Genomic DNA, 21,716 nt, shown 5'->3' on the forward strand with positions numbered 1-21,716 from the left:
TGGTGCAGGTCATCGGATATCTAGAAGTAAAGCTGCAGGACAAAACCAGTTGTCTGCAGTCGACAGGTGATTTAATATTCTGGATACACGCTGAAATTCCTTTCGAAATGTACACGGCCCGACAGCTCTAGCGAGGATAACGTGATATTTATGGTCGATATTAGGTCGTATTCTCTAATTACACCGATTAGTGTAGCTCCTCTGGTTTTATCTGTTTTCATAAAATGTCATGGGTACAATGTAAAATGCCTGGAAAAAGGGTAGAGAAGTGTCTAGAAGTACATCCGAATGTTCATGTGCAGTTCGACACACAAGTCAAGTGTTTAAAATATGACCGCCATATATCACCCTATATAAGAAACATGCCACACGTTTTGTCAAACATCACTTCCAGCTCCATATCAGAACAAATCCCCAAACTTTGAAGATGTTTTGAAAGTAGTACGGCATAAACTCCACAAAGAGAGAGAAAACACGTAGAAAATGAAGATAAAGAGGTCATAGTTCAAGTTTGAAGCGAGCTCGCTAATGTCAGGACAAACTCTATTTCTGCATGATGGATCTTTATGGAGCATGTTTTGCTTCCCTGCGTTACATGGTAGAATACGATGGTATCGGGTATATTGGTAGCTGTACTGGTTGGCACCCAGCGAAAGTAAGATGTTTCCAACCGAGTTTCATTCCCACAAAGGTAGTTTACGCCGACACTTCGACGACTGCCATTTCTTTATTGTTTAAAAAAGAGGGTGAACAACAAGAGTGTGGTGTGTAATATTTTCATCCTGATCACAATCAAGCCCTACCCTTGATATTATTGATGCATCCAGCAGAGCCACTTCTTATTTCAACATGCTGAACTCTTTACAGGCAGCAATCTCTGCCACACTGGAATGCATCATAAGAGCCGCTTCAGCTGTCTGCAGGAGATGGACGTGATCGTTCACTGAATTAACAAAACTGCTGCAGCTGCACAACATCTGCAGCCGACAGAAAATGATCAAATACAAGCCACACGTGTTTCATGATGTTATGCACGAAGAAACTTTTTCTTTTCCAAAACATTTATTCAATAATAAAAAAAAAAAACTCATTTTAAAAGAGGCTTAAATTATGCCATCGCATACAGTTTCAGATCGGCTCTGACAGTTGGCCGCTATTGGTCGTCCGGTGTGAAAACATCCACTCGAGTGACCAAGTAAGGGTTGACAACAGGACTTGTGTTTATTCCAGGAGGGAGCTCAGAGTCGTCTACAGGCGCGGCACAGCAGGCCGAAGCAGAGGCGCCGCCGCCGTCCTCCGGCACGGCTGCACTCTGGGAGAACGCGGTCGAGGCGCCGTTGGCGTCGGTCACGGTGGCGCGCGAGGGAGCCGAGTGGTCACTTTCGGCCTCTGTGGTGGCCGGCCGGCTGGGAGAGAGCGGAGCGGAGGCCGTCTCCTCCAGCTTCCTGTACAACGTCTTCAGGGTCACGGGAACGGACATGAACCTGAGACAGTGTGAGAAGAGATCAGGCTGGGGCCAGAATGCAAAGACTGGTTTCAAACTGCTGAACTCATGTTGAAGTCAGTCAATGTTATGCTGCTGCAAATCATAACAATCTCAATCAGATTGTCCCCACGATGAAGGCCTGGAGCAATCATCCTCTTTAACTATCAATAAAAAGGACGACAGGTTGTGAAGCCATACCTCTTCATGACAGTGGAAAGGTATTCACCTAAAGAGGGATCCCCTAATCCTGATCCAAACAAAGTGCAGGTGATCTGATTAGAATCACACACGTTCACCAGCACTGTGGCCAGAAAGGAAAAAAGAGAAGAAGAAAGCACCAATAAGTCACAAAAGTCAGTTTTCTATGTCATGATTTGCAGTTATCTTGAAATTATAAAACACTACGGGACAAAGGGATACAAATCCCAAACCAATCAGATAAATAAGAGATTCTGAAAAGCTCACAAACAGCGAGCGAGTCCGTGTCAGGGGGGTGGAAGGTCACAGAAAAGCTGGTCTCAGACTCCGGAAGGACTTCGAAGTGCAGGTCACAAACCAAACCTGGTGGCAGAATCCATCAACAAACCATCACATCGCGTTTCTCTGCCAACTTTGCACGGATGGCCTTGTCCATTCGCACCGATTTCATGATTTTAAAAACACGTCCCCTATACCTGCTCCGTCACACTGAGGAGCGATGCAGCTCCTCAGCAGCGTGTTGATGGCACACTGGTGTCGGAGCAGCTCCAGTAGGGCCGGGACGTGGGCCGGGTGGGTGAAGGGAATACTGTCCGCCACAGCCGCTCTCTGGGAAGGCACCTCCCATGCAGCTCCGGGGACGACGTAACGGTGCGTCACGCCACCAGGAAGAGGCTGCACGGAAAAACTGTCGATGCCTTTCAGGTCATACAGTACGCCTAAAGCTTGATACATACATACCACTGTAAAAACAGAATCCCGCTGATCTGGTATCTCCCCGGGGCTGTTTGAACTCGATGAACGTCTCGTCAGAAGCTTGGGTAAGGGCGCCCACTGCAGGTCAACATCTGGTATGGCCACAGCTAGGAAATATCACAGAGGGGGAACGACTGAGCATGAGAGGGGATGATGCTTGCGGGCCATTTGTTCAAATAATAACAATAAACTTAAAATATGAAGTGTTTTTTAAAACAAAAGTTACAAAGAGCTTTCCATGGACGAACGAAGATTAGAACATTTCAGGACTTCTGGCAAAGAAAACAAATAAGACGTGGCAAAAAGCGATTTTAAATAATTGTACGAAGTGTAATATTTAAACTGACCTGTAATTTGGCTGAGCTTGTTTACAAAAGACGACATCATTGGTACTGCTGGCTGAAGTTTGAGGAGGAAGCAGGCAGGCAGCGTCTCACACGGCGCCTCAGTCAGGAACACAGGACGACTACCACACGACACAATTTCACCACCAATGAATGACATTCACAATCACTGCGGGATGCAAGACGACAAGATTAAAGTCTCCTGTTGCGTAAGAGATTAAACAGCAACATGTCACCCCTGGGGATCCAGCTGTGGCGGCTGGGGGAGCACAGACGCCATCTGAAGCTCGTGAGTCACATCGCTGACACCTACGGTCACCTGGGCGGCGTGGACGAGCGCCTCTGTAGGGGCCGCTTCTTCAGAAAGAAAAGCTTTTCAAAAAGGAAAAGGTACAAATGTTAAAGGCCCTTTAAAGCCTCATGCATTCAAACGTTAACAGGTTTATAAAACACATTTGTTTCGACATCTTACGTATATCCGAGGTCTTCATTCCAGCAGTCGGAGTGGTATGGAACTGGATCGTCAGGGGGGTATCTAAAGGGATGAATTCAATATTAACTGAAGAAAAGATTCACGCATAATTTATGTTTTTGTTTCTTCTTGTTATGTACCTTCTTTTCCAGCGATCAGACACCCAATTCTGCCATTGTTGATCATGTCCATTTGGGGGTCCTTTGGCACACTGAAAACAAATTATAGCTGCGCTGATAGGCTGATACGGTTGCAACTAATAATTATTTTCATTATTAATCTGAAGATTATTTTCTCAATAAGTCACTTATGAAATGTCAAAAAGTAGCAAACAAAGCTCAGTGATGTCCTAAAATGACCATTTCATCCACAGCAGTCGAAATCTTATATCTTTAGTTTAGATTTATTAGAGTCTGATATCAAAAAGATCACTCTACAAGTCAATTAAAAGTCTATTCGTCGCAGCTCTTTAGTGTTTTTGGGGCATTTCTGTTTTCATGTCGCTTACCTTGGCAGTTGTGATATTTTCTCCAAGTCCTTCCCGAGAAATTGCATCGATGAAAACAATTTAAATTTAATTTCACTGAAACATAAAAAAAACACAAACAGTGAAATGAGTGCATGAGGCCCACAGTTGTTGTAAAGGTGAAATCATACGCTTTGAGAGCAGCTATACTCGTCTCCGGGGATGTTGTACTGGGCGAACAGGCCCGCCAACTTCATGGAGAACTCAGCAAAATGTTTTGCCCTGCGCCATAAAAAACAAAACAGTAGTATCAGCATGCAAAACAATGTATCTTTAAGTAATCATTCAAACAGCACGGCCCTCTTCATCTGGCAAGCAAAAAAAAAACGACAACGTTTGAAATTCATCGTCGCTCAAACGCTTACCTCAGCAGCTGGAGAAAGGACTCGCTGGGCTGCAAGACAATTTCATTTTCTCATCACGCAGAGTGTAAAAAGCAGAGCAGTGCGAATGGCAACGTAGTCCACTTACAACAGGGCATCCTCCATGAGGGGCCACCTTCACCTCCTCCACCCCGCCACCCGCCAGCAACACCACCTCCAGGTAGAACAGGTCTGCGGTCAGGTAGCATGTGGCCTCAGTGATGTGAAAGCCCATTCTAGGGAGGACAGAGAGGGGATGTGGGAGATCTGTGTCACCTCATTATATTACAAGTGAAAAGAAGCTCGAAAGTGATGAAGATCTTGAAGTCAAATGTCACAAGTTTAAAGTCAACTCTCTACCTTTGTTGTTTGGCAATCACCTCCAGACGGGACCTCATGGTATTCATGGAGGACACTGAAACAAACCGAGAGCAACTTCCTCACACGTTAAGCGACACACATGCACTAAAATACATACTGAATCATTGGTATGCTGCGCGTTTACCATTAAACACTTCCTGGAGCCGTTCCAGTGATCTAACCAGTGGCTCACAGGGTTTGGATTGATCTTTGGGTTTGTCCTATCGGGAGACAAAGGGACGAAACAAAAAGACAATGGACCGGTTGTGAGGCAAAGTCCTCCTTGTGTAAACAGTCTTCGGTCCTGCCAGCCCATCCCATGACACCCTTTGATTGTGTGCACTTTGGGATCCATGTGTTTTTGAAAACCAGGGAGGCTGCAGAAATGCGAAAATACATTCTGCATTGCCAGTGCTTTGTATTTTTGAGATGCCTGGTCCTATAAAAGTCCTATTCAGCATCACTGCTGGCAGGAAACTGCATGACTAGCCCCAGCTGCCTTATCCCCCTCGGACCACACATCACTTCAGACCACCAACTAATCACGTATCTTTACGAGACTCCAGAGACTGACCTCTGCCAAGCTCCACTTTGCATTAATCCAAAGTATTATCTGTCCTGCCGCTCCACCCATGACACATCTAAAGAAAACGAACACACCCTCTCACAGCCTCGAGCATACACGTTTTTATCGCAGTGCTAAATACACATGACACTTTGCAGCCTTTGCGTGTTGGGCCCTAATCCTGTAGCCCGATCATGTACATCTAGTGGAGCATCTTACAAAGAACAAATGGTGATTGTCTTGCCAAAAACATGCCAGTGTCAAACGTATTAGAAACAAAGCCATGGCCAGAAGGCAACGTACAAAAAAACAACTTTGTTTCGGTTCAAAAAAGGCTCTCTACTCATACTATATGCCATGTGGTTGAGTCCAAGTTACCGTCAATGCACAAACTGACCCAACAACAAAGACGTTGTGTGTTGCGGGATGATCTCATTCCCAGTGCATCACCACACCAGTTCCTGATCTGCTGCACAACATCATATTAAGAGAAGACATCCAGTAACAAGTCTAATATCTTTTATTTAAGCAACCGTCGCCTTTCACTGCACAGAACTAATGTAAGGACATACCTTCAAAGAGGGATTGTATGTGATGTCCATGAATTGCACTGTGGCATTTAAAAAAAGGGGGATTTGAAACTAACATGCTGATGGAAACAGAGGAAGTGTTTGTGGTTTTACCATGCATCTTCGAACAAGCTGAAAGGTTTCATTCCAGGTTTTCTCTGCAAATTTCAAGTGCAGCTTGGAGATTCTGGCCTCCATGACTAAAGCATACAAAAAGGAGAAAAACAACAGTCGTTAAAACTACAACATCCACACCCTTACATTTGTAATAACCTTTTCTTCCATTTTACAAGTAGCCTACAGTTGGATTTTGAATGATAAAACGTTTGTCATTTGTTTAAACCAACATTACCTTGCTCCTGAAAGTCACTCTTGCTGACTTGACAATAGTCTCCACCTCAACAAACGTGCCAACAGTTATGCGGATTATCCAATTAATCAATTGTCTTGCATGTTCAACCGACTGCCCTGAATCGGTGTAATGTGCAACCACCATGCAAACTGATTTAGGAATTGCATCATTACTTAAAAATCGTTGTGCGATGTTTGTATTAGTGAGAAATTGAGGTTACATTCAAGCAGAGTGTTTTCTGGTTCTCTCTCATGCAGGCGGGCGTTGTCAGACGGAGCCAAGCCCACAGGACGTGCAGTCAGTCCGCTGCTAAGTCTCTGGAGTTAGCTATAGGGAGCTAGCCATGAGCTAACAAGCAGCTAGCTCAGTCTCCTCATATTGCCACAAGAACTCAAACGACGTACCAAGGTGAACACCCATCTAATATCCCGGTAGGTGATAATATTCCCATTCATTTTGCGTATGTAACGTCACGTTTGTTCTCTTTTTTATTTTGTACGTTGCGTCATTTAGTTGCGATTAGCTGCTCGTTATCGCTTGCTAGCCTTTTTTTTTTTTTTTAGCTGTGGCTCGCGAGGATCGACCGAACATCTGTTGCTGGATAACCGATTTTAAGGATGTGTGTGTGTTTTTTGAATGCGTCGTCTGTTATCTGCGACCCTTCACGTGAATCGCCCTCACATGTTAATTAACGACCAGGTGTCCTTCACCAGCTTTGGGGTTGGTTAGTTAGCTTGTTAGCCACATCGCTACCTGCAGCTTGACATGCCCCCAGCTAACTAGCTAATAAGTTGACATGATTGTAAGAGTATTGCGTGTTGTTACTCGTGATTTCAGTCGTCTGTTGGTGTAATAATAAGGTGACACTGTCCCTTGCTCTCAGTACAGCTGATCTTATTGTGTCGTTGACGTGCCTGTGTAATTACCGTTATTGATCCAATTCCATGATCCTCATACACAGTTACTCACTTGTTTAAGGTCACTTAAAATGCTAAACATGGTTGGGTATGAGTCACCAGTCATACCATTTGTTAAGAGATATATTTCCTTACGTTGGCATGGTGAGTGGATTTAAATGGTTAGAGTAAGAGGACACTAAATCGTAATATTGACTTTTAGTGCATACACCCCTTTTGTTCATTTGTATAATGACCTGCTGGCTGCACTCCCATCGCTACCCTGATCCCCAGAGAGGTCTTGTGTGGACCTGTGATAGGGAAAGAGCATTCACACACACTTCATGGCTTTCACATTCTCTTCTTGGACTGTCTAGTAAATGGCTTTGGCATATGTCAGATTTCATGTCAAAAGGTTTTGGAAAATGCTGCCAGATGTTACCCAGAAGCTTAAAAAAAAGATATTTCTTTGCTAAATGGCCTACTGTGTGTCATGATGTATGGTAGTTAAGTCTACTTATCCATATTTCATCAGTGGGTGGTGGTTTCTGACTTCCAGCAAGTGAACGTTGGCTGTAAAATAGCATTGCATTCACACGGCGGCTTCTTATTTTTGCTGCTCTATATTTGACCGTGAATGCACTTTTCTGGCAGACCTTTTTTAAACTTCATGCAGACATCATCTTCTGCATATTGTGTGGCCTAAATATTATTTCTTCCTGTAATGACATCTATTTCTGTGACTTTTTCTCTGAAGAAAATAAAGAAGTAAAGGAACAGTGTCCACTCAAAGCTACACTAAGGGACATATAATCTGTCTGCAGGAACATAGCTGCAGGGAGGGGCAATAATGAAAAGCACAGATTATACAGCGTCAATCTAGTGCCGCTGCTCATTATCACATTTCATCTTGCCGTAGTCTTTACCAGGGACAGAGAACAATCCCCTGCACTAATGTTACACAGCAGTTTCTCCTGGTTTTGTTTTATTGCTGCGAGACACAGCGATGACTCCGCAATCTAACTGCAGGAATGGATTCTAGAGCCTCGTAGATGATGATGATGATGAAACATCTTTTTTTTCTCCCCAGGAATTACCATTCGGCAGCTGGATTTTAAGGTCTTCATTTCACAATCCTGCCCTTCACCTTGAACCGTCTACCTTCTCACACTCTCAGCACACAGAGCCATGGCAGCTGCAAAGCCGAAAGGGCAGAACTCTCTAGCCCTTCACAAAGTGATAATGGTGGGCAGTGGAGGGGTGGGGAAGTCGGCCCTCACGCTCCAGTTCATGTATGATGAGGTGAGCAACAGTCAAGTAAACTCCACATGTTGTCGAAGTAGGAAAGACCAAATTGACCCCAGTTGTAAATGTTATTTATTTTTTTCTCCCCCTTGTAGTTTGTAGAAGACTATGAGCCCACCAAAGCAGACAGCTACAGGAAGAAAGTGGTGCTGGACGGAGAGGAGGTGCAGATCGACATCCTCGACACAGCTGGACAGGAGGACTACGCCGCCATCCGAGATAACTACTTCCGCAGCGGCGAGGGCTTCCTCTGTGTGTTCTCCATCACAGAACTGGAATCATTTGCAGCAACAGTTGACTTCAGGTCCAGTAGCGTACAATGTCTGGCATCCATTAGAATGTATCTTCTCCCCCTGCGAAAATGCAGAAAGAACATCATTAACCTCATTCACTTGCGCAAGCAGTCGTGTTTTTATTCATGGCTGAATGACATTTCTTTTTGTTGTTGCAGAGAGCAGATTCTGCGAGTGAAGGAGGACGAGAATGTGCCCTTTCTCTTAGTTGGTAACAAGTCTGATTTGGACGACCGACGGCAGGTCAGCGCCGACGAGGCGAAGGCCCGCGCCGAGCAGTGGGGCGTGTGCTATGTGGAGACTTCCGCTAAAACCCGCGCCAACGTCGACAAGGTGCGTTCGACCGCCGTACGTTTACGTCGCCGACATCGGAGCAAACGGGGAGACGTGAACCTGTACTTTTTGTGTTGTCAACAGGTGTTCTTTGACCTGATGCGAGAGATCCGGGCGAGGAAAATGGAGGACAGCAAAGAGAAGAACGGGAAGAAGAAAAGCAAAAGTTTGGCCAAGAGAATCCGAGAGCGATGCTGTATTTTATAGTGGTGGAAGAGAGCTGCTTATGTACATATGCATTTATTTTGTGCCCATACCTGACCATGACTTTCCGTTCCTGGCTAACAGGACATCTGACCCGTGTGTCGGAGAATAGTAAGGTGGCACCCCATACGCCACTCATAGCTCTAACTTTTGATCTGCTGACACTCCAAATACTTTATGTACTCTGACCACATCACAGAGTGTAACAACTGGATGTTGTTTGATTTAGGCCTATGCTTGACAGGCGGCTACGCCCCCCCAAATGTTACCAAACCTTTCATTGTGAAGTTTGACGTGTTTAATATGTTCAGACGACTGTGCAGTTCAAAAGAAAGACACAAATGAGAGTCAGCGCTGAGGTTTAAATGGGGACGTTGGGTAGGAAATGTAAGTGAAGAGACTCGGTGTAGTGTCAACCCAGAATTCATCAAGTGCCACCAAGGAAATGTAGTTTGCACCGGTGAATCTATGAAGCATTTGAATTAAGAGGCCGCTACTAAGAGCCGACATTTGATGCCATTCCCATTTGTTGTTTCTTCTAAGTGGTAAGGTTGTGAACACTTATTCTTCCTTTTCTTGTGCTCCTATCATATCGACGAGTTAAGTTATAAGTGCACTAGTGTTTCCTTTTTCTATCCCCTTCGCGTCACTTTGTTGAGTCCTCTCAAATGCACAAACATTGCTCGTTACCCCGAAATCTGTGAGGGATTTTGCAACACTTGAACTTTTTTCAATTAGAATATTTCAGAAGTTTTACCTCGCTTGACCGACGACTTTCATCGCCGCATTTTATTTATTTATTTTTCCTGCGCTAAAGGAATCCCTGGTGCTCCTGATAAAAGGCGATTCCATAACACTACATCCTTTACCTGCTGTTGTTAAACACATGCCGTTAAATGAATTGCTTACAGTCGTGTAAAGATTTATTTTGCCAATTTAACTTTTCCTGGCTCAGATTGTTTTTTAAATCACCAACCGTGTAGTCCCGTCTGTTTTTTTTTTTTACTTTAATGTATTTCTTAACAAGGAATTCCGTGTGAATTAATTAACGGATCGATGAATTTGAAGGCACACAATATGAAAAATGAATGCAGGCTCGATAGAAGTCCAAAAAAAAAAGGTTGCTCCCATACACCAAAGAAGTATGCTAGCTAGTACAAACAAGTGCCCACTTATTACTGGAAGTGAACGAGAACTCGCTACAGTGAGCTTCAAAGGGAAGTGCTGCACTGTTTGTGTGAAATCTATCTTTGTCCAACTGAAGGCAAACGTTGAGGAACTTTAACGGCCTGGGAATGAAATGCAAGGTTACGGGCGATTTCGTAATTCATGTACAGTGCATCACTGTTGCCTCTCTGGCCATTGTGAATGACCCCCCATACCCATCCTGTTTGCCTGTAATCTTAGCCTGCCAGTGATGTGCAGAGGTTAAAGGCCATTGGCATTCTACTTTGTTTACCTTTTGTTCGACGTCTTAATGTAATACTTGTTCATTTCTTCGTGCTCCTCATGTCGTAGTCATTTTACAGGAAAGTGAGGATTAAAGCAGTGGAAAGAAACAACAATTGGCAAAATGAGAATGCTCTACTTGACCAAAACACACTGACGTCTGCCCCTCCGCTCCCTTTAGTTTCCGTTCATGACGGAGCCGCTTTTTGTCTTAAGTTATTTTAAATAAGTTATTTATATTGTTCACGTTTCACTCTGATCCAGTTTAAAGAGTAAATGTGTGCGTGTGCGTCTCACCATTTACATGAAGTGGATTTCCGACACTGGAGTCTATGCAAAAACATGATTGTTTTTGCAAAGAGGAAGAGAACATGAAACCTGGAGACTATTCAAGCCAGTGTCAGCACGTTGCACTAGAAGCATTTAAGCTTTGAGATCTGACCACAGAACAGCTGCTTTTATATTTGAAAACACTGAACATTGTCTCATTGATTCTCTGAGGGAATACATTAACACTAAATAACTCCTGGCTTTGATTACAGGCTTTTCTGTCATACATTTCATTGTATGTATTGTAAAAAAGAGTGATGCAAAAGAATGTCCGTGGTATTTCGTGTTAACTTAAAAGCACAGTAGAGAGATTTAAGAGTTTTAAAGATATGTGACTCGAACCCTAAATGTTGGGAACTCGTGGCATCAGAATGTTTAGAAAGTAATTTTATTCAATATGTTTTAAGGGCTAACCTCCAGTACACCATGCTATGATTTCAACACACCTGAAAAGTTAAAGTGACTGATGCAGAAACTGACACACACGCAGTAAGAATCCCAGTGCGTTGAGGCGTACCTTCCTCAGCTTACGGCCATTACATTAACCGCTGTGTGTCGCAGAAGCTACCACCATAGTGCTCGTTCACTCATAACACACGCTTATAACCGTAGTTCTTTAAAAGCAAACATTCGTCATTCCTTTTCTTCGTCTCCATGTCAATATGGCCGAAATGTTTTCTAAAACTAAAACAGATATTTGTGTGAAAGCTTTGAGCAAACTGTCCTACGGGGTATTTGAATATCTTGTTTTGCCTTTTTATATATTAAAAAACCCTCGGGAATAAAGAGTAGATATCTATGTCTTTGTTTGGATGGTTGTATGTATGCCATCGATTCAATGTCTCCTTCATGTTTACTTGTTTTGAACATAAACACTAATGTAGCCTGTTTGTGAATGTAGGAGGTGAAGCTTACATTTCAATTCATTTTGTCTGTGAGTTACTTGGAAATGGCAAATAAAGTGGATATTACTAATAACGTAATAACGTTCTCCAGATACGTGTTCAGATATTCTTTGTGTGCAGATTTATGACTTGAGTTATTACAGTGTTTACACCGTCACACTGATTCTTTGGCATAACTGAACGCACCATATGGTCCATATAGCACACGGTCATGGAGGAGGACAATGGGGAGTATTGATTTACTAATACTGCTAGTACAGACATGCGTAACAGTTGGTGTGGGCCTTTGATGTTTCATAACAGTGGAACTTAGAAATAGCATTTAGAGCATGATGCAGACCACTGGCAACATATTTTAATTAAAGTGAAGTCGGTATAAAATCGGTAACGTGCCCTGATTTAAAATGAATGAGGGAAAATTGTTTCGGCAAATAACTAGGGGAGATGTGTGAATGGTCTTGGGATTTTAATATATTTGTTGCATTTTTCTTTTTGCAATATCAGTAATACTTTTACGAATTAAATCTCAATGTTCATTTAAGACTAATGTATGCTCGTTCGTTTTCTCTTGTTTTGTTCATATTTTCACATGTATTTTATCTCATTTGATGTTTAAGAGAGAATACAATTCAATATTTCCCAAAATAAATGTCTGGAAAGCAAGTTTTCCCCATGATCTCGTATGTGGTTCAGGAAATAAGATAAAACAATACTCCACCTTTTGTGTAAATTGATGCTTTGATTTGGAAATGTTTATTTTTTTAATAAAGCTATACGTTTTGAAAGTAGGGGTTTCCCTTGGCGGTGACGTAACCGCTTATCTAGATTACGCATACGGGTATCATTGGTTCACACCGACGCACAAGGCCTGTAGTTTGAAAGCTGTCTGGGGCCCTGGCGAAGTGTCCTGCTAGCCACATTGCGAACAAAGTTACAATGTTTTTGAAATAAATTCAAGGAATAGTGGAGCCATTTTATCCCGGAAACACGTCTGCTACTTTTGGGACCATGCGGTGGTGAGAGTGAGCAACAGCCCGGGGAGATACGTGGAAGCAGGCGGTGTTTTCTTTTTTTTTTTACTAGCATTGTTATATTGCATCTTGACTGAGTTGCATTGAACTCCACACGCAAGGAGAAAAAGAAAGCTAGCTGGCTAAGGTGCTTGCCGGCTAGCGGCGGCTATCCAGCCAACTCGCGTGCTATTCACTTCCTTGTTACACACTGGAGTGTGATGGAAGGCGAGCTGAAGTTTGTGGAAGGGACACGGAGTTGTTTTACTTTGACTTTAACCCGATCTGGTTAATGGATTTACATGCTTGTATGAGCTGCAACATTACAGAAGAACTGGATTTTAAATTTAGAGGGGCTTTGGGCCTTGTGCTTTGACCATGAAATGGAATGCGACTGTCTAGCTTGGACACAGTTAGCTATTGGTAGCTAGCTGGCGGCTAAACCGACTAGCATTAGCTAGCGAAACTGAGATATTTCAGTACCAACTGGCTCTATAACTAAACGGCATATTGTGGATTTTATGTGGGGGAATCGACAGGCACCAAATGTCATGAAATAACTACCATCGGGGGTAACTCACTTTTCTTTAATCTGATACGAACTAGCTTTGCAATGCTAATGTTAAGCTTTTTATTTAGCTAGGTTAGCTAGCTAGCTTGCTGTTTTAATTGTGAATTAGCTGTTAGCCTGTCGACGTTACACCGCTAAGCCCAATGTGTTGTTCCACGACACAAGGAACATAGTTGTAGTATAGGATATAATATATAGATTATTCTCATACGTGGCTCTTTTGGGGGTTTTATTTTGTAGATTAATGCCTAATTCAGAGGTGCTTCGCGAGGCTCGCGGACGGAGCCCCTCTGCTCAGAGGAATGCTAACAGACAGGACAGGCGTAGCAAACCGGGGAGCGCTTCTGCTCAGCGAGACAGACACCGGGAGAAGAGGCGACCGTCGGCTTCACGGAAAAAGAAACGCAGACAGACCAAGGGGAAAGATCTGTGGTGCCCCGGTACAACGGGAGACCCCAACATTCACCGAAAGGGCACTTTTGATAAAGACGCCGAACTTCGGACATTGGTAGAGTACGATGACGTGAGCTCCCAGTCAGAGAGGTTTTCTGGCAGCCCCTCTCCGAAACTTGACCCCCACGCTGCTGACAGGCTGTCAGTGGACCGACTCAGCGATGGTGACTCTAATGGACCTGCTTCCCCAGACAGAAGTCACCCGAGAGACCGGGAGGCGGTGTGCGTCGGTAAAGACGAACAAACACGAGGACCATCCGAGAGGAGCAAGCCAGAGAAGGACTTGCCAAGCAGGAAAAAAGACCGCCAGAGCCGCGAGAGAGACTCCTCCAAAGTCAGGAGTGGAGGTAGCCTGGGTGGCTCTAAGAATCGCAGAGACGCTACAAGGAGCAGTGACAGAAATGGTAAAAGGACATCTTCATCCCAGTCCTCGCAAACTGCAGATAAGCAGGATTCAAAAAGGCCGAAGAGTAAAACCAGATCTGATAAAGAGCCACCATCTGCATACAGAGATGCTCCACAATCCTACAGGGATGAGCGGGAAGACCCCAGGGCATACAAGAGAAGTCCTGGTTTGAAAGCAGAAAGTCCCTATGGGACGTCTTATTCATATAGCTACCAGTCCCCTGGTGGTTATAACCAGCCAATATCTAGAAGAAGTCCAACTTACGGGAGCAAAAGACTCTCTCCCAGCTCCGCATATTACAGCCGGGATGGAGATGGGTACGGGCCGTACGGTGTGCCCAAGTCACCCACTTCCTACTCCAGCAACAAAAGGAAGCGATCTCCAGCGAGCCCAGCAAACTGGCGCAGGTCCCCAAGTTATGGCCGACACAGTCCGTTTGAACAAGGAGAGTTCGGTGCAAGTCCTTATGGGAACCGCAGGAGATCCAGGAGTCCATACAGAAAGTCCCTGAGCCCAAGTCCAGATGTCAGGTCAGTTCTTACATTTTAGGCCTATGTAGAAATATGGCGAGTTTGACCAGTCTGACATTTATTCTTAGTGTTTTCTGTCAATATTTGACTTTCCAAAAACCTTTGACCGGACTGTCCTGCATGTGCCATTGGTGTTATATAACTTGCTTTATATGTTATGTCTTCATATTTAGATATCCACTAGATTTTCTATCTTATGGAAGATCTAAAAATGTGTCTTTCTTTCCAGGCGATCTGCTCGGTCACGTAGCAGAAGTCCATATTCATCAAAGCATTCACGCTCTCGTAGTCGTCACCGCCACTCTCGCTCCCGCAGTCGCCCCTCTAGCCTCTCGCCGAGCACGATCACCTTCAAAACCAGTCTTGCTGCTGAACTCAGCAAGCAGAAAAAGGTTAAAGCTGCAGAAGCAGCGGCCAAGGCCAAGAACTGCAGCAACACATCTACTCCAACCAAGGGCTCCTCATCTGCTCATCAACCCAGCCCGAAGCCCAATCACACGTCGAGAAAGGGCCGCCCTCCCTCCCCACCGCAGCCGGAGAAAGGTCCCAGAACTCCCACATCGAGCCTGCCCCAGTCCCCCTCCGACAGGTCGGCCAAGAGGACCGCCGAGCACCCGACCAGCAGGGACCGAGATGGAAAGGGGAAAGATGACTCTGTGCATCGGGACAAAAGGAAAGCGCCAGCGGCTGGACCGAGCAAAGAGAAGGAACGAGCCACTGGTCCACTCATCTCCGCTCTAACATCCCTACCATTGCCCCTCACGGTTCTTGAGCACATGAATAAAGGAGAAAGGTATGTGTGTGTGTGTTGTTGTGCCAGTTGACCTATAATTCTTATTCATAGTTGATTGTCAAGGCTTACTCTGTTCTCTATGCATCTCTTTTTCCTGCTAGCAGCTTGAAGGACAGCTTGCTCTCAGGGAAGAAAAAGTCAGAGAGAAAGGCCCGTCCTCTTCTTTCCGACTTGCCTCTCCCCCCTGAACTTCCTGGCGGCACGTCTTCCCCGCGCAGCCCACCCGACGACAAGAAGTCCCAAACTCTTCGCCGAAGACCTAAGTATGTTACGACGCATTTAGTGCCATGTCATCTTTTCTTACGTTGCCGTTTGCTGTGTACGCTCACTTTACTCCCACTAAAATATCTATTTTCTTGTGTTTTCCAGAATCTGTGGCCCAAGATACGGCGAGATCAAGGAAACTGAGATAGATTGGGGCAAACGCTGTGTGGATAAGTTTGAGATTATTGGAATCACAGGGGAAGGCACCTACGGTCAAGTGTACAAAGCTAAAGACAAAGACACCGGTGAGTGTCTATTCTGTTACTCCACATCAACATTGTCAACACGGATGCATTCTCAGTGTTATATTGAGGTTGCTGATGATGCTGATCTCCTATTTCTTCCGTTTCACAGCTGAAATGGTGGCTTTGAAGAAAGTTCGGCTGGACAACGAAAAGGAGGGCTTCCCAATCACAGCCATCAGAGAGATTAAGATTTTGCGACAACTCAACCACAAGAGCATCATAAACATGAAGGAGATCGTCACGGACAAGGAGGACGCTCTCGATTTCAAGAATGATAAAGGTTATGTTGTTTAACGGCTCTATGGTCCTGCCACAGGATGTGGATTTGTTCTGATGACTAAATCTTTATTCTCCTCTCAGGTGCTTTCTATCTCGTCTTCGAATACATGGACCACGACCTGATGGGTTTGCTGGAGTCCGGCCTGGTGCACTTCAACGAGAGCCACATCAAGTCGTTCATGCGACAGCTGCTGGAGGGCCTCGATTACTGCCACAAGAAGAACTTCCTGCACCGAGACATCAAGTGCTCCAATATTCTGCTCAATAACAAGTGAGTCCTCAGTATTTCTATAATCGGTATGAACAGTCACACATTCTTTTCTGGACTACATCAATTCCTTTTTCCCTTCCTATTCAGAGGTCAAATAAAGCTGGCAGACTTCGGTCTCGCTCGGCTGTATAACTCTGAAGAGAGGTGAGTCTCCGATGTACACCACACCTGTCGCGCCTTCCCTCTTGTGTGCGATAATCCTAACAATGCTCGTCTTTTGTTCTCCTCGTCAGTCGTCCGTACACCAATAAAGTGATCACACTGTGGTACCGTCCCCCAGAGCTGCTCCTGGGAGAAGAGAGGTACACGCGGGCCATTGACGTGTGGAGCTGCGGGTAAGAACTGAACCGCGTACTTGTTGTCGTCACTTGATTGTCTCCCCCGTTGGTATTGTTTTATATCTTGTTTCTGTCTCTCACAGATGCATTCTTGGAGAACTGTTTACAAAGAAACCAATTTTTCAAGCAAACCAGGAGCTTGCTCAGTTGGAGCTCATCAGGTAAGTTTAGTCGAAATCATGTTGATGTTTGAATTCAGATCCAGTTGTGAGCTCCTGACCGGTTCCCACTCAGCGCCGCACCCACTGAGAATGGGCTTCAGCCACCTGAAACAGGAAGAGAAAGCGGTACTGATCGCCTCAATCGACCATGAAGCTACGCAACCACAAGATGTGTTTTTCTTTGCGGGCACCACTGGTTTTGTTATGACCGGCCTTGTTAGAGGAAAGGTGACGGTTGTGATTAGTGTAGTGGAGGCTGACCGCCTCTGCTGGAGAAACTTTCTTCTGCTGTGAGTTATGCACGCTGTAAAATGTTTAATTGTTCTTTTGTGAGGGAGGAGAGAAAATACACGCTTGCATATTCATGTGTGAATGAAAGCAACAAGTCAGGCCAGTTTTCTGGGTGAGCCTATTGGGTCCACACATCGCTGCGTTCTGGTAAAACAAGTTCATTTCTGTCTTTCAGCCGGATATGTGGAAGCCCCTGTCCTGCTGTCTGGCCGGATGTAATAAAACTTCCGTTCTTCAACACCATGAAACCAAAGAAACAGTACAGGAGACGGTTACGAGAGGAGTTTGCTTTGTAAGTCCATGTATATGACGTCTAATTGAAGATGTGGCTCTAGCAGTGCATTGTACTCAACTGCCTCTGTTGTCGTCCAGCATCCCTCCGTCTGCCCTGGACCTGTTTGACCACATGTTGAACTTGGACCCCAGCAAGCGCTGTACGGCCGAACAAGCGCTGGGCAGCGAGTTCCTCAAGGACGTGGACCCAGACAAGATGCCCCCGCCAGAGTACGTCGTCCTTACTTCCTGTCGCGCGCAACGTGTTCATCACGGGGGTTTACAGTGTTAACGGTTTTCCTATCCCTCCAGTCTTCCGCTGTGGCAGGACTGTCACGAGCTGTGGAGTAAGAAACGTCGGCGGCAGAAGCAGATGCCAGAGGAAGCGGCGGCCCCCAAGGCGCCCCGCAAAGAGCTGGGCCTCGACGACAGCCGCAGTAACACTCCTCAGGGCTTCCCTGCTCCCGGAGGGGGTAAAGCTCCCAATGCGGCTGCTCCTACACTGCTGGGTCAGTTTAACTGCTGTTTGCGTTTCTACTTATTATTCGCTTGTCAGCCACCGGTGAACAGCTCTTGCACTTAGTCATGAAAGGTGCTGTGCTGATGACGCATCATTTGAGGATGATGCAATGCATCCAAAACAAGTACAGCTGGAGTTTACTCAGAATGTATCGATCACTTTTAAAGGTCAATAGCTTTGCTTACTTCGGCAGTAGCCCCTTCAATACTGTTGAACCATGACTCGTCTAACTTGTTTTCAGTTTTACATTCAGAATGATTTTTGGCATTAAAACCCATTGAATGAATCTTAGCTACAGTAGAAAGCTCCAGAAAAAGCTCGTAAATAAGACGAGAGGTTATATCATCCCAGATGTGTTCCCAAGGTTAAGAATCTATTGTCTTCTCACAGACCCAAAAGGGCCGAGCTCCCAGTTGACCCAGGAGCAGCTAGCGGTCCTCCTGAACTTCCTCGGCCAGTCCAAGAGTTCGGCCAACACGGCCCAGTTCGTCCAGTCCATGAGCACGAAGGTGAATCAGGAAACATTACAGCAGCTCTCCAAAGCCCTCGGGCCCTCTGACCCAGCTGAGCCTCCTCCTCAACCCGCGCCGGCGAAGCCTCCCCAGCCCGCCGCCCCGTCAGGCGTGCCCCGTACGCCCCCGATGCCCAAGCCTCCCTCACCCCCCATGTCTGCGCCGTCGGGTATTCCAGAAGGAGAGGCCGCAGCTGCCACGCAGACGGCCATGACGATGCTGCTGGCTCAGCTCCTCCAGGCTCAGCAGGCTCCGAGGCAGGAACCGAGTGACGGAGGAGACGGGGCGGAGAGTACCAACCCAGGAGCAGCAGCAGGAGGGCCTCCACCTCCAGAAGTTAAACAGCCTCCAGAGCCCGGCCCTGTCTCTCCAGGTAACCCAGAGAAATTCATATTACAGCAGCACGGAAGTCTTAAAAGTTAGAAAATAAAACTAGAAACACATTCCAGCGCATAGTATAATGTTGTCATTTCTGTCTTTCAGTGTCTGTCGGTGGCGTGTCCATCCTGCCTCCAAACCAGAGACCACCTGAGCCTCCAGAGCCACCTCCACACGCTGACCTGGACTACCGGCAGCCTCCACCTGAACCCAAGACTGGCCACGCTCCACCGATTGCGTCCACAGGTGGAGGTGTTGGAGGGAGACCCCCAGAGCCAGACTACCCACCCCTCCCCACTGCAGAGGGGCCCGGGTACGGCGGAGATTACATCCATCTGCCTCCGCCCCCCTTCACCCCTGCAGGGTTTGGGGACGGTTACATGGGTCACATGTTGGGTGGGGGCCTGCCGCCTCACGCTCTGAGGGAAGTGTTCAGTGGACACGGACCGGCTGCCGGCGTTCCGGCCCACCCAGACCCCTTCCCGCCAGGCGCTGGAGCCACCGGACCCAGCAGCATGGTGTTCACCGGGGACCAGGACCACCGGTTTAAGTACAATCACAGCCCGTTACACGTGGAGGGACAGCCTAACCCCAGTGCTATGCACCTGTACAACCACGCCTTGGCTCGACAGGACGGTGGACCTCCTCCCCCACCAGGACAACCCTGGGGCTCCCCTTCCCAAGTGGGGGCTCCGCCGCTACCCCTCGGCTTCGTCCCACATGTGAACTCAACCATCAGGGGACGAGGCCTGCCTTTCTGAAAGACTGGAAATAGTGAATGGCAGTTTGTGACGATAGACAAGAAGGTTAGAGGACTCCGTTTTGCGCACGAAGCCTCTCAGGTCAGACCAGAGGGATCTGGAGATGCACACTCTGTTTGTAAAAACTTAAATCTGTGTCCGGCTTTGTTTTCCTCCTCAGTCTGGAATGTGGAGTACGGTGCAGAAGGACAGCCGAATAACACCGGAGGAGCTTTTCTCGCTCATACCATTTTCTTATGTTTTTGTAATCTATTCTGCTGTCCTTTAAATTAAGCTTTTACCTTTTCTGTGTACATTTATCAGGCCAGGTACATTTTAAATCTCCTACCGTAGCCTCTCTGTAACTGCTCCCGGGCAGACTAGTATTAATGTTTTGCACTACTGACTGAAGTAGGCGGAAACTATTTTAGCTCTGACACGAAATGGATGCTGTGCTTTATCTGCACAATTAGGAATCTGAGCAGTAATGTCGTGTCCTCTTTTATTACGGCCTTTATTATGTTGAAGCAATGACGGCTCAGCCGATTGGCTGATGGCGTACGTATCTGCACAGGAGCTATTTGAGGAAGGACTGTTAGTTCCAGGCGGACTGGCGAGAACCTGACTTCATGGAGAAAGGCTGTTCTCATCTGAAAGTCCACATGCCTTTTTGCCAACAGGTGTTGTAAAATCACACACAAATCACGTTAATAAAAACAGTTTTTTCTTTTTGTACTGAAATGATTTTGTCCCAATCAATGAATGATTGTATTTCATTACTAAAAAGGTTCTTGACGTTCTGTTATAAATGACCAGTCGTAGAGGAGCTGGCTTCACAGATTGCACCACTGGATGGCAGTGTCATGTCAAATATCAGCGCTGTTACCTGCAGTGTGCACTCATTGCAACAGATGAACGTGGTGCAGATTGACATTCAGTGCTGCAACTGGCCAACGTACTCTGTCGTAAGTCTCTCGCAGCCAATGGACCTGAGCTGGCAGCCACTTTTTCACTGTAGCTTAGTCGTGACAAGCTCCTTGAGTAAATCAATATAATGCAGATAGTCCTGGCTGTATCTGTAACATGAAAGCTTTCAGCTTGCTATGAAGAAACTGCTGCGACATGGCTAAGGCGATAGCAGCACACATGACATTTCAGACAACTTCTACGCAACCCGGAGTGCAGATACGGAGCAGCTCATCGGTCAGGATGAAAGAAAGTGTTCCAATAGCCGCCGGCTCCAGCGGACTCAATTTTCAAGCACTTTCCCTCGATTCTTTGAACTTAATGGAAAACAGTTTCTCAGAGATCACAAACCAGACCTGAACGCTCCCTCTTAATGCCAACTTTCATAGGAATGTTTCTGAATGTCAGGAGACTTTTTTTGGTATTTTCACCTTCATCAAATAAGGTGTTTCTTTATTCTGCTTCAAAAAAATAAAGAAACATTCATTGCACATCACATTCAAATGAGATGTTTCCAATAGTGTCTCGCTAGAGAGAATATTAAGAGGTTGATGAAGCGTCAAATTAAGGATTCATTTATGAAATTGGGATAGCAATCCAGTTGGAACAATCAGTCTACATACCTTGATATGGCGGTACTAGCCGGCTAGTACAGATTATTATCAAAGGAAAGAAAAAGAATCTCAGAGATGGAAATGTTTGTCTTCCCTATCAGGTTCAATTTAATGACTATTTAAAAGCCCCACAACATCAATTACATTACACTCAAGTGCAAGGACTTATACTGAAACATTCAAATATTAGGAATTGACATTTAAATGAACATTAAAGGCCGCTTTACTGTTCTTAAATGCTATACCAAACTACTTAAAGCGGTAGATTTAATAAAAAATGTCATTCACGAGCCACACTGGAGCCACAAATGGCAGCTGCATCGTCCGCTGAATGATATTCTACATGCAACTGAACAGAGACACACACATGTCTGTCCTTTTGTTTTTTGTCCATCA

General features: G+C 45.6%; 3 protein-coding genes across 4 annotated transcripts; 2 read left to right on the forward strand and 1 right to left on the reverse strand.

Moving 5' to 3' along the window:
- Positions 1 to 1,145: 1,145 nt before the first annotated feature.
- Positions 1,146 to 6,117, reverse strand: med1l (mediator complex subunit 1-like). Its single transcript, XM_079292379.1, has 16 exons — positions 5,991 to 6,117; positions 5,753 to 5,838; positions 4,650 to 4,725; positions 4,505 to 4,559; positions 4,254 to 4,380; positions 4,148 to 4,176; positions 3,933 to 4,004; positions 3,397 to 3,467; positions 3,257 to 3,319; positions 3,021 to 3,141; positions 2,788 to 2,906; positions 2,426 to 2,547; positions 2,161 to 2,359; positions 1,952 to 2,047; positions 1,685 to 1,787; positions 1,146 to 1,484 (listed from the first exon to the last, which is right to left on the reverse strand). The coding sequence occupies exons 2-16, from the start codon at positions 5,834 to 5,836 to the stop codon at positions 1,154 to 1,156; spliced, it is 1,668 nt and encodes a 555-aa protein (XP_079148505.1). The 5' UTR covers positions 5,837 to 5,838; positions 5,991 to 6,117; the 3' UTR covers positions 1,146 to 1,153.
- Positions 6,118 to 6,305: 188 nt separating this feature from the next.
- Positions 6,306 to 11,780, forward strand: ralaa (v-ral simian leukemia viral oncogene homolog Aa (ras related)). The gene is made up of 5 exons (XM_079291658.1): positions 6,306 to 6,421; positions 7,977 to 8,188; positions 8,287 to 8,495; positions 8,643 to 8,817; positions 8,902 to 11,780. Exons 2-5 carry the CDS (start codon positions 8,075 to 8,077, stop codon positions 9,022 to 9,024), a joined length of 621 nt encoding a protein of 206 aa, XP_079147784.1. The 5' UTR covers positions 6,306 to 6,421; positions 7,977 to 8,074; the 3' UTR covers positions 9,025 to 11,780.
- Positions 11,781 to 12,592: 812 nt separating this feature from the next.
- cdk13 (cyclin dependent kinase 13) lies at positions 12,593 to 20,475 on the forward strand. Of its 2 annotated transcripts, none has more exons than XM_079292014.1 (14): positions 12,593 to 14,675; positions 14,905 to 15,468; positions 15,570 to 15,731; positions 15,838 to 15,977; positions 16,087 to 16,257; positions 16,338 to 16,527; positions 16,615 to 16,671; positions 16,761 to 16,862; positions 16,949 to 17,026; positions 17,493 to 17,609; positions 17,690 to 17,821; positions 17,903 to 18,099; positions 18,501 to 18,995; positions 19,106 to 20,475. In XM_079292014.1, exons 1-14 carry the CDS (start codon positions 13,531 to 13,533, stop codon positions 19,759 to 19,761), a joined length of 4,206 nt encoding a protein of 1,401 aa, XP_079148140.1. In that variant the 5' UTR covers positions 12,593 to 13,530; the 3' UTR covers positions 19,762 to 20,475. The 2 variants fall into 2 exon arrangements, with proteins under 2 accessions (XP_079148140.1, XP_079148141.1); XM_079292015.1 differs by having other exon boundaries at positions 15,573 to 15,731.
- The last annotated feature ends 1,241 nt before the right edge of the window (positions 20,476 to 21,716 follow it).

This window comes from Melanostigma gelatinosum (genome assembly GCF_949748355.1).
Source record: "Melanostigma gelatinosum genome assembly, chromosome: 20".
Lineage (NCBI taxonomy): Eukaryota > Metazoa > Chordata > Actinopteri > Perciformes > Zoarcidae > Melanostigma > Melanostigma gelatinosum.